Here is a 12,830-nt window from a genome sequence, read left to right on the forward strand (position 1 = left end):
GACCGCCCCCGGTAACCACCAGGCGCAAAAACCCTCGAGATCGAGGTGCGATATCATCGATCGGCGGGCAGAGCGGGCCTCTCGTGTTTTCCACGGCCGGACCGGCGACAAACGATCCAATTACCCAACCGTCAGTGTGTCCACGCTGTCAGCGCGCGCATTGTTGTCCCTTGTTTCCGCGGTACTTTATGCTGGTTTGCACAGAGACACTCCATGTGGGCAAAGTATAGCCTGTGGCCGTTTTCAATCGCTGGTACGTTTTGTCGCAATTTGAGTTCAATTTTTATCAACATCTTTATCTCGCGTACTGTTTGCTCTCCTACATTCGCTATCTCCTGGCGGGTCGAGACCTCTTTTCCCTTTCTTTTTTTTTAAGCCAATGTGTACAGTGTACAGTTATCAGTAGATACGCGAACGGTGTAGATAAGAGGCCAACCCCGAACGGGAGGAAAATTATTTTCACATTCGACATGAACCAACGGCAGAGCGTGCGGGAAACTGGCAATAAGAGCGTGTGTACAAAATAGCAGCACTGTAGATTAGAATGACCCGTTTGGGGACGCGAATGAATTAAATACATTCCAATACTGGTGTCGGCCAATACTCGCTGTTCGTGCAAATAACTAGAAAGTGCAATTTCCTGCGTTTGTGGTTATGTGTGTGTGTGCGTGTGTGTGTTTATGGCATTACGTTAATCTAATGTAACATTAAAGTTGTGTTTTAAAGTTCCTTCTATTTCTTTTTTTCTCTCTTCCCAAATAAACCATTCTTACCATCTCCTGTATGTGGTTCCTGTTTTTCCTAACTAGCAACATCAGCAGTCCTGATCCTATAAATATTTATCACTCCGATTCTTTTGGAGAGCACAGTGTCCATAGTATACTTCAGGGGAATTTAGTTTTCCATCTTTTCGATTTAGTGTATATTCGATAAACGCGTGTGTTGTTTCTGGTGATAGTAGAAGCGGTTTTCCTGTAACAGTAGCAAAGTAGGCCAAATTTTCCTCCCTCATCCTGTTCCCCCTTCCCGCCCACTCTCGTAACTCCGTTCACATTCCGGGTGCGTTAGTCGAGTAAAGAAGAAAGGAAACTTCCTTCGGTTTAACCCTGGATCATCGTGTCCGTGTGTGTGCCGCGTGTTCTGCAGTGTAGTAACCAAACCAAACGCGCCCACGATGCCGTTGTTCAATAAGAAAAGCACCAAAATATCCAATCCCTCGCCGCCGATGACCAAGGATCCGCATCATCCCGCGTTCCACGATAACAACAACTACAAAAACCATCCGATCCCAACAGCACCGACGATCCAGCACCAACACCACCACCATCACGACAGTATGAGCACGAACGGGGGTGGCGCGGGGCTCGGCGAGTCGACCGTCACCAAGCCCCAGCTGGTGTTCAACTGCCAGCTGGCCCACGGCAGCCCGACCGGCTTCATCACCGGCTTCGCGAGCGTCAAGGAGCTCTACCAGAAGATCGCCGAATGCTACGACTTCCCGATGGACGAGGTAAGTCCCAGCGCTCATACTCGTTTGCACGCTTTGCACGGTGAATGTTTAACACAGGCATTACTCTGCTTCAGCTTGGGGATGGCACATGTAGCTAAATTTAAGTGTTAAAAACTGCGCATTGCAAGCGCCCCTATCTTATCTGGCACATTCCAACACCGGCCAAACACTCATCAGCCGCGGCTCCGTTGTGCTGAAGACAGCCGGAAAGGGTACTTGAAGTGCCTAATCGCCAGCTCGACAAGCTCGTCTGATAAACGTGACAGATTCTCGCGCCCCTGTGTTTAACGCTAAAGGAATTATTATTATCCTCGAATGACGAAGCTGTGCCATGTGGCACGGATGTTGGCCACGAGGCGTGATGGCGACCGTGAGGTTCGTTTTGGCTCTTGAGGGTTGCCGATTGGCGCTGTATGTCGTCCACCATACTGCCAACCAATCAATTTCGCTTGTCATACAAACAAGCGCTCAATCACGAATTGTTGTTGCGCTCTGTTATCGCTCGATGAACGTTTCCAGATTTCAAGGAAGTTGATTAAAATGTAGCTCCAAGTTGCTGTCATTGTTGATAAAATTGTTAGTAACAATAATTTCTAAAACAAAATCAAAATGCAGCCCACTTGAAATTGTCTTCGCGGCGTTGAGAAAGGAACTTCACCCGTTTCTGGTTGGTCAACCAAGTCCAAACTTTCCAACTCAAACTTCCATCGTTCCGGCTCTTCTTTAATCGTGGGTTTAAACACACCATAAAGCCCGGCAATTTTATTTGCTTCCTCCCAATAACACACACACACACACACACACATTCGGGAAGGAAAATGCGTTTGGAAAATTCGTGAACGGTCAAATTGCATAACGGCATATTTTCGATTGCATTTTACGGTTTGCTGCAAGGCTCTGTTTATATGCTAGTGGTTACGTTGAATTGAGTGGGCCCTAAATAAATGGTACACCCGGCACCCGGAAGCTCGGTGGCAAAGCCGTAGGTTTTCGAATGGATCGATCAGGATTTCGATTGGCTGGTTAACGATCGTCCAAACTAAAATATATATATCAATCCAATCAAACGTTAAAACCCGATTGTAATCATGCAATATAAATCTTTTCAGGCAGATGCAAACAGTAGTCTTCAGTTCTTTCTTTCCGTCTATCTATCGCTCAGCATCTTTCTCTGTTTTTTTTTTGTTTAGTTAGGCCAACCGAAAAGTTAACAGGTTTCAAATAATTGACTTTAATTTATCGATTTGGACAAAAGCAAAAAAAAAAAAAATCGCGATTGCGCACAATCCAGATCGGTAAATCTACGAGTCTCCCGTGGTGAATGTTGTTTCGATTAGGAAGCTCAAAAGCATGACCCGCCGATTTCCCCCTCCACCCGGAATCGATCGTATGATGAAATTCAGGCAATAAAAAGTTCGGCACACGGAGAAGCACGGAGGAAAACGGTTTCCAAACGGGAAGACTCGCCAAGAGCCGAGGCTCGCGAGAAATTGGGTCGATGACGAACGAACCACTTTCTGGCCGGCTTCGATAACCTTCTCGCAAGCGTTGCACCGTTTTCCCTCTTTTTTGTGCTTTGGATGACGATGACGACGATGATGATGATGATGATGATGATGATGATGAACGTCAGTTTGGGTAAACCAGCTGTTCTGCCGATGGCGTCTGGTATGATCGTCTGTTCCCAAAGCTGATCGCTGGAAGATCCGCTAACCTGTTTCTTCGGTGGAATTCTTGTGGGTTTCTCCTTTTGCGGCCGGTTCGCTTCCCTCCGCTCGGATCGTTCTGTGGAACCTCTGGTATATGAGATGCTACATCATAGGCACATCATTAACGGGCCAAAAATAGGCTTCCAAGAGCCACAGGCTTAGAGTCCACTCCCCAGCCAAATTTTGGGGATGTTCCCCGAGCGAAGTGGGTAAACCGCACTGAAGAAGACCGACCTCTCTTATGTTGTATCTCGTCGATGTTGGATAATGCTCAACGCAAACGGAGCCCGTTGCATGACCGACATATTTGCGAAACTCTACTCACACAAGGAAGACAATAATCGACGGTAAAATATATCTGCTTGCCGTTTGAAATAATCAACTTGTGTTGCAGTAGAACAAGTTCAATTGATCATCTCCCCAATCCCACCGGGGTTAGCTTTGTAACCTAGAGACGTGTGTGTGTTGATATAGTTGAAGCTGTTTGCTGAAGAGGTTAAAACATTCCGTTTTCTCCCAGCGTTCGTGGAGCATGTTCCTGTTTCGAATCTCTTCCCTGGGAAAATGATACTGGATGGATGAATGAATGGAGCTGCAACGGCTTCAGAGCGACACATGTCGGCTTGAGTGCGTGAGTGTGTCTGAAATGTTCGAATTAGCTTGTTTTGTTTAACAATGCGGAACGTGCAAATGCATTTGTTGTTAACATTAACATCACGATCCGACGAGATACAGAAAAGGCAGGAAGGAAGGTAAACATATTTTGCTTTGGAACAACTACGTATTTTTTTTGTAAGCACACGGTTGCGTAAAAAAATATCAAGCAGCTAAAATTGTTTGTTAAACCTAGGGCTTGAAGCGCTTTGTTTAAGTTGGGAATATTAGTGATAAGAAACATAGGAAAATTAAAAGTAGCTTGTGAGGGTTTTATATTATACTTTAAATTCATTTCCCGTTTCAATTTAAGATCTCTGATTCTCTTTCGTTCGATCATAACTTTGGTATCTCTTTCAATCATCGAAGCACCTTGTAGCCATTTCCGATAAGAAAATGATATGATACGTTAGCGAATGGGCCGTAGAAGAAGAAAGATGGAGGTGAAAATGGACAACTGTAGAAATAGTTATAAAGGCGAGACGAGTAGCAAGGACAGGTTTCTGTTTCTAGCTTCACTCTCTCTCCATTTGCTAGTTCGGGTTACCGGTTGGGTCCGAAATCATCGTCGTCGTCGTTATACTGCAACATAGTGTCCACCTGAGTGGCGTACGCAGGAGCGGCCGGAGGTGATCGGTACGGACATTTGAGAAAGACGGGGTTGCATATAGATTTTGCGTCCGATTCCGAGGTGAAATTAGCAACCGACCTGTCCTACAACTTTCTCCTACCGTTGCCTAGGAGGAAGCCGGAAAAGAGGGAACGGTGTTGTGGTCCGGGGTCCGTCCACCCGGTGGAAGCATGTGGAGCAAGTTCGTATTTGAAAAATGTAAGTGATTTCATTTCGAACGCCACGAGATGCACTTTTCTGTGCAATCGTAAGAGATTGCCGTTGTTGAAACGCTTTGAAGGAAATTTTGAGGGTGTGATCGAAGATGATTAATCTACATCCGGATTGTTTCAGTCAAAATACTTTCCAAGTGCTTATTAAAAAACTACTCAAATGTAATAAACCCTCTCCAGATGGTGACTCCAATTCCGAGCTCTGGTAGAGAAGGGCGGGCGTCTCAGTGCTGAAAATGGAGCATAGGATTGGATTAATTCCCTCGAGTAAAATGTACTAGAACCGGTCTGTCCCTGGCTCTGGCTATAGAGTCAAACGGCTTCCCAACCCAAACCATACGAAATGCGGTTGCTCGAGCGGTTGATTACCGTTATTTCGTACGTAGTGAAATGACCGGCATCGGAGTAGTAGTGGCTTTCTTTTCGTGATTTAAGAGCAAAACAACACCCCAAAACGGCCAACGACGAGGGGGCGGGGGGGAAGAGGGAAACAGATTGTCATCGTCGATGGGAGCTGCTGCAAACGACGTGCTTTGGGCTGGCACAAGGCGTACATGACTCTGGGAGGACAAAACACCAAACAAGCCAGCAGCGAGCATGGAAAAGAAAAGGTTGAAGAGGTTAGGTTGCTGGTTGCAGTTTTCTTGCAGTTGATGTTTGCGAGATTAAAATGTTTGCATAGCAACGTGCGCATTGTGTGGCAACGGCTACGGGCTTACTAAGATCGTTGTTTAGCAAAGATCGTGTTGATGTTGTGTTATGCACACTGGTGTGATATTTTTGTGCCATTTTATCTGACTCTTAGTATATACTATTTGTTAGTTTCCCTAACCCTTTTTCCGGAGACAAGCGAAATGACTTCGAACGTTCCTTTTGTAAATTTTTTTAGTCATGCTGCTAAAGGCACTTTCTAATGTTATTATATTATGCCGCGAGGCTTTGATGTCAAATAATCCAATTACGCGTCTGCTTTAGTTCGCCAGTAACGATCAGTCAATTCACAAATATGGCTCATCTGTAACGCTTCCAGTTACTTGGACCTTGGAAGGTGGTAAAACGGCATAATCTACAACCATTCGTTTATTTACTCTTTCCTTCGTTCAATTGAATTAGAAAGTTCACGTCATACGAGCTACGTGGGTCGAGAAACGCTTAAACCTAACCACAGGGGCTTTTTCGGATCTGACTGTTGTCCTCTAAGAACCTGATCTCGTGTAGGGCTTCCCTTGACGTTAGCACCGCAAGCTCCGTCCCATGAGTAGTTGTTTGCAATTTGAAACGATGGTAGGTGGAAATTGGAGTAGCTTCTGTCCTGTCTAATGCACTGCTGTTAGAAGAACTGCATGGGAAAACCGTTCATTCCAATACCAAGTTCGCAAACAAGCTCTTCGGTGTTGCCATAATGCATCAGCAAAGGTTAATTTTTCCCCTGCCCAGGCACAGGTGAGTGCAGATGACATGCCGATACATACATACAAAAAGAAAAACACGACCCCTACACAACGTCGGAATCACGCTCTGTTTGGCACGCGGTCGACACATTGCGAGGAAAGTTTTCCTCCCCCGGGGGCGTTGCACCACTTTGACACCCCGTTGGGAGAGGAGGATGTTGCTCACGTATGTGTGTATGGGGCGGACGTTCCGGCCAGATGGATTTACTTCCGCTACCACCGAACCCCAGCGAGTGTGAACAGGGGGCGAAAGGCCGTGTTGTGGACCGAACACACGTGTGACGATGATCGATTTGGAGTTGGAAAAGCCGTCGTCGACAGCCAAGTTTCTCGGCGTGGCTTTAGAAAGAGAAAGAGAGAGAGACTCCCAACGCACCGTCGTGGCTTCAGCGGGCCGAAACGTGACACCTCATATGCATTTAGACGATGTCGTGAATCTGAAAGTTTTTTTCATTCTCTTGCCTCTGGTGGTTTTCTGGTTTGATTTCGCGTTGAAGGAGGCCAAATGTCAAGGTTAGACAGCGTAAGGTTGTGTCTCAAGGTTGGTTATCGGTTTGAAGCATGAAAACCCATGAAACAGATCATGCATCGCACGCGAGAAATGTGTGTCTTTAATGTTTGATATGGTTTCAATTTGGTCTGCTAGGTTCATATGGAGACTGTTACGTAAAATGTATATTTTTCGGCTATTGCACATTATTGTTTGTGGCACGTAAATAAACACTCACGTTGACGCGTAACCTCAAGAAGGTTTATTGAGCAGCCACGTCATATTTGTGCTCCAAAGACTTCAAATTGTAGAGATAGCTCTGTGCCACGTACCCATCAAGATGCAATACACTCAAACGGCTGAAAACAAACAACGAATTGTTGGAAAATTCGTATCCAACTTGCCCGTTTGGGGGGGTTGAAATTAGGGAGATAAATGGGCAATATTTGATGTCGTTCACTTCCAACAACCGGAGAGATTCAACCACACACCTACACATAAACACACACACACATTGGAGCCATAACATGCACTTAAGGCTTGCCCGGGGCGCGTCGTAATTTCCCACAAGCGCACAAAAAAGCAAATTAAACACACCCCACCCAAGGAAAACCAAAATAAGGCTGATGTGTGACGCTGGCATCTGGCCACTTGAGTAGAAAACTCATAAGGAAATTCACCCGCCACGCTTGCCATCCAATCCATCCATCCACCCGCTAATGACGATCGTGAGGAGGTCAATGGAAAATAAAGTCGGCCAATAAAGCCGACTGGTGGCACTTACAGCGAGTGCTTGCCGGGAAAACACCGCACAATAATGAATTGCATTGCTGTCGTGGGCAGAAGCATGGGAGAGAGAGAGAGAGAGCGCAAGAGGAAGATTAGTTTCTTCTTGTGCGTACTGGAATTTTGATCTCGAAAGGAGGATTTCGAAAATCGTTCGAAACTGTGCAACGTCAGCAAGAGAACCGCGACTGACGGCGGCGGGTCGCAGTTTTCCCATTCCCCAAAAGTATGGGATGGCCCCACCAGAGCAGAGTGAATGAGATGATGAGTGAGCGCAAAGTTCGTCATATCGCTTTACGGAAGAAGTGGCCCAGGCCAGTCTGCAGTCTTCGCCTCGGGGTGGATCTTTCGAGACACGTTGGACGCATGTTGCCGCAGTGACTGGAGTGTATCGAACACAGTATCCTTTTCACTTTATATCCATTTTATTCCAGAGTGGCTGTGAATGGAAGTGAGTTAGAGTGGAAGAGCGAAACACCACGTGCACTTGTAGAGAGATTTAGAAATATAAGTTTATTATGTTTATATGAACGCTGTAAATAACAACTGTGCACCTTTCGGTTATCTATCATTAAGTCGCATCCAATAACTTTCCGTATGTATATAAATCATTCCCATTTAGTCATCATTATTCGAGTGGAAGGGAGATCAAGTGAACTCTACAATTAAACGAATATGTTTCCTTTGTTACAGATTCTGTTCTGCACTCTAAACTCGCACAAAGTCGACATGAGCAACCTGCTGGGCGGGCAGATCGGGCTGAACGATTTCATCTTTGCACATAAAAAGGGCCGCCCGAAGGAGGTGGAGATCGTGAAGTCGGAGGACGCCCTCGGGCTGACGATCACGGACAACGGCGCAGGGTATGCGTTCATCAAGCGCATCAAAAGTGGCAGCGTCATCGACCGGATTCAGCATATACAGGTGCGTAGTAAGAATTCCGGGTACCCGTTTGCATCGTTTGACTGTCCGTTTTTCTTATCCATCGTAGATTGGAGACCACATCGAGAAGCTGGACGGCATAAACGTGGTCGGAAAGCGACACTACGAGGTGGCCCGAATGCTCAAGGACATACCGACCGGCTCGACGTTCACCATCCGCCTGGTGGAGCCGATGAAGAGCGGTTTCCAGGGTATCGCGCCTCGCAAGGGCACGGCGGGCAGCAAGCCGGGCAAGCAAGGATACGGCAGCGGCAAGGAAACGCTTCGGTTTAAGGCCAACGGCAATGCAGCCATCGAGGATGAGGTTTGCTTCCTGGCTGGCAAACGCTGGTCCTAGCGGGGGAGATTTTACTTTCAGCTGAACGTGGTTTCATGTGGTATCGTTTTATTTACTTCCAGCACGATGATGCGACACAAAGTGGAATTGATGCCATTAACTCACTGCTCGACTCCTTCATGGGAATCAACGATAGTGAACTAGCAACACAAGTATGTAGACTACCAAGCAAAGTTAGTTACGAGTGAGTAATGACCCACTCATGTTTCTCCATCCGTACAGATCTGGGATTTAGGTAGCAATAAAATAAATTCTATGGACTTTGCGGAAGCGATCGACGCATCAGATCTGGAGGCATTCGGATTCACCGACGATTTCATCATCGAACTGTGGGGCGCAATCACCGACGCACGTCAAGGACGCTACAAAAGATAAGCGTAAGGAAAAGCGATCCCCCTCCCTTCGTTCCCCCGAACGATCAAGAAGATCGAGAAAAGAAAGTAGCCGCGGTGGCGTCCGTGCAATCAGACGTGCTACTGGCAGATAGAGGAGCATTTACGAGAGAGGCAGTAGGGATGCATCAACGGTAGATAAGATATCGGTCGCAATTGATATGTGATGTGTTTTAAAACGACGATGATGATGATAAGGACGACGACTTCTATAACTACTGCAACTACCACTACCATGATCATGAAAGCAGTTTTCAAATGGACCTCCCTAATATGAGTAGAATCATGGAATCAGGAAAGGAACAGAGGAAATATTGGTGAGCTGTGAGATTGTGTACTTAAACAAGACGAGAATAAGTCAATTCCGTTGTCACTCCACTGTTAGAGAATAGCGCCACACTATGTAGTCCAGCCCTGGATTTAACCTAATCAAGAAAAGTGTTATCTAGACCAGCAGCCCTGATTCCCGTTGCTGTGTGAGACTGTTATTCGTTGCGGACGTAATTACTAAAGCCACACACTAGTATTTTAAATTTGTAAAATGTTGTAAAGAATGTTCTTTGTGGTATTGACCACCATCGACGGGGGCTTGTACTTGCGAAACAATATCGTTTTTCTCGCCCATGGTATTGTGTGGTCTAGGGAAAAAATCCGACAATCATTCCAACGTGAAGAAATATTTTAGCGAAGATAATGAAAATGGAAATAAATATTTAGTGATAAGGTGAGCGAACGTGCTGAGTGAGTTTATTATTATTTTCACCACCGGTTGATTTACCCTCGATATTCCCTGTTACACATTGGATATAAGTTTATTTCTTTTTCATGATCTAACGTAGCCTTAACAATTTTCATCTGCCCAATATTTTGTTGAGAAAATCCGACGTTGCCCGCTATGTGTTTGGTCATAAAACTAGTTTAGCCAATTGACCAATGATATCAGGAATGGAACAAAAGACGATGTATCGATGATATATCAACTTGAAAGATGTTTTCGGGGCTAACAATATATTCTTAGAACACATCTACCATCTTGTTCCGGTTTCAAGCAGCCTAAATGTAAAGTTCAACAGGCATTTTTTCAAAGTAATTTGCTTTGAAAATAGTTAACAAAAAAACAATTGTAAAATCGTAAAAATGTTGAACCTTTTCGGTTGCGTACAAGCGTTGCGTACAACTTTCCCGGTTCGATGTTTTGAATTACCGATGCGATGGCCGTTAAAAACATAACGACATCACAAAGTTTTCCTCTGCTAACAAAGATATCTCCTTTGCCGTACTTTGTCTATCGGAGCGATGACGGGTTTTCCAGGTTAAATTAATGTGATTCAACGGTTCGTAAATTTTGGTGAAATACTTGATGTACTAACTCATTTTTGATGAGTCTGAAAATAGGATTTGGGATCGGTTCCCCTACGTGGATTAATGAAGTGACGTCTACTCCGTTCGGAGCACCTTAACCTCTTTACCAACATTAGAAAAGCAAGATCTGTTTGACATATTCACTCTTTTTCGAGAAAGATATGCGATGTTTAGTAAGTTTGTGGAAAACTGCGATGAGTGAACGCATAATCTTATATCTTGGATGAATTTCGACACGTGTTGCCCGCGGCGAGCATGACTGATCTCCTTTCCTTCGAGCATAACACATGGGAAACCCTGTTACGGGTGTGTTGGCACGATTCGGAAAAGACGATTACGAGCGTTAGACTAGGCGGGTTTGGCGAACGAGAAAGATTGATGGTGAGATGAAAGATTGTCAAAACTTATTTCTTCCCCAAGTGAAGCGTCGTAGTTGTGTAAGCTAACCGCCTGGGGTTTTCTTCTCTTTTTTTTCGGCTAAAAGCTTGTTTTTTGTTTGAACACACAGCATTTTCCAGATGTTTGCCTTGACTGATCGCAATACATAATAACATACATTAAATCGAGACAGGGAAAGGCGGTGAACTTTGTCAGCACGATCGGGGTTCAAGGGTGAAGGAGGAACAGGAAAAACAAAGATAGTGACCCTCGGGGTGGAATGTGACCTACAACATAAACAAGCCAATGGCTTCCTCGTACCGGTTCCGCTGAACTCTCTTCTTCCCCACCACAGTCGACCCGAGTCGCGGTTCCTTTCACTCACATCCTTTCTTCGTCGCTCGTGTCCTTATGAAATAAAATTGCATTCGACGAGCATCGCCAATTTCATGGCCACACGCGTGTTCGCACATACAAACACACACACACACACATACACTCAGTTTGGGCGATGGGGTTGAACTTGAAAAGCAAATCAAAGAAACATTCATGCTCCCGTACAAATGAACCTCTTGCTCTGATGGGTTTTGGACATGTTTGTTTACTGAAGCTTGCCGTGTGTGCCCGAAACCCCCTTGTCACGCCCCTTCCCCGCCCCTCCGGCGAGGGCCTTCGGTACGGTTCGGAAGGTCGGGGAAAAGTTTCGAAATCATTTTGTTGACGCTCGTGTTGATTAAAAATTCAATCAACTCGTCCCATGCCGCATTTAGAGGTAGCGAAAATGATTCGTTTTTATTTTTCCTTTTTCATAAGGCAGCTCCAACACCCGACGGCCCCGCGTCGCCCGATGCACTTGGAGGTAAGTGACATTTAATCAGCTCAATGGTGCGTGTTGGATGCGTCGTCAAAGAGACACGCCTCATGCCCGACGTCGGGGTGCGTTCGGAACGGGAAGAAGTGGTCATTAATATTCAAACCCAATGCTCATCGGTACACAATTATGAGCGTCGAAGGTCGCCTTGGTTCGGATTCGTTGGCAAGGATGGGCCCCAGGCCGTGGGCATGGGGCTAGAATATTCCAACATCACCTTCGTCAACCTGCAGCTCCCTTCGGCTCTCCGCGCAGTGAATCATCGCCAATGGATGTGACGAACCGTCACGAGCTCCGTCACGGTGATCGCGAATAGTTGCGCGGTTGCGTAAAAATGGCAATGGCCACCAATAGGAAACCCTAGCCCGAGCCCCTAGCTCAAGCACATGCAGCACCTGAGAGCATCGACGGCGCAATTCACTCTCGTTATCGAATCTGTTTTTCGAACGCTGGGCAAAAAAGGAATCGCTTTTCATTGGCCCCTTTTTTTTCGCCCGACTCCGAGTCCCAAGAAGCCCATTCCAGCACTTTTCGGGGGAATCGGCCAAGTAAGATTGTTTCTCCCCGGCGCCGCCCCCCCCTTCGGTGTCGTTGGGAATGGCGTAATTTGTTTATGTAACTTTTATGGTCAAGCCCGGGACCCGACACCGCAACCAACTCCTTTCTGCCTTTTCTTCTCGACAGCTTCTTTGGAAGTGGTTGGTTATGCTCTGCTCCGGTGAAAAGCCTCCGTTTAGGTTCTTGAGCTGGGGGATGGGAGCTAGCTCCCGGGGCTTATTGAAACATAACACTCCCTTTCACTCTCCCCGTCCGCCACTTACGGGAGGAAATCTATTTTTACCACGACGCCCAACCGATATGTGATCCGTTCGATGCCAATAGGACACACGGACCGTCACCAGCGAGAGATCGTGCGAGAGATTTATTCGTGCGCTGACGACGACGACGGTGGCAACGTAGGATAGGAGGCTAATTTTACCCCACCATTTACCCCGGCGTATCATAAAAATAACTTTCGATAAGAAGGACAGGGACTGGAGTTGGGTGTAGGTTGTGTTGTTGTTGTTGCGTTGAAGAAAGGCGATTGATTCTCGTGGGCCGTGGT

The 12,830-nt window shown here is 46.2% G+C and overlaps 1 protein-coding gene across 2 annotated transcripts; it reads left to right on the forward strand.

Annotated features, from left to right (window-relative positions):
- The first annotated feature begins 213 nt into the window (after window positions 1-213).
- On the forward strand, window positions 214-9,799 carry LOC131294865 (PDZ domain-containing protein GIPC3). 2 transcript variants are annotated; one of them, XM_058322919.1, is made up of 6 exons: window positions 214-253; window positions 1,296-1,510; window positions 8,137-8,367; window positions 8,435-8,689; window positions 8,785-8,874; window positions 8,945-9,799. In XM_058322919.1, exons 1-6 carry the CDS (start codon window positions 214-216, stop codon window positions 9,095-9,097), a joined length of 984 nt encoding a protein of 327 aa, XP_058178902.1. In that variant the 3' UTR covers window positions 9,098-9,799. The 2 variants fall into 2 exon arrangements, with proteins under 2 accessions (XP_058178902.1, XP_058178901.1); XM_058322918.1 differs by lacking the exon at window positions 214-253 and having other exon boundaries at window positions 1,164-1,510.
- Window positions 9,800-12,830: the final 3,031 nt, after the last annotated feature.

The sequence above is a fragment of the Anopheles ziemanni genome, chromosome 2 (assembly GCF_943734765.1).
Source record: "Anopheles ziemanni chromosome 2, idAnoZiCoDA_A2_x.2, whole genome shotgun sequence".
Taxonomy (NCBI): Eukaryota; Metazoa; Arthropoda; class Insecta; order Diptera; family Culicidae; genus Anopheles; species Anopheles ziemanni.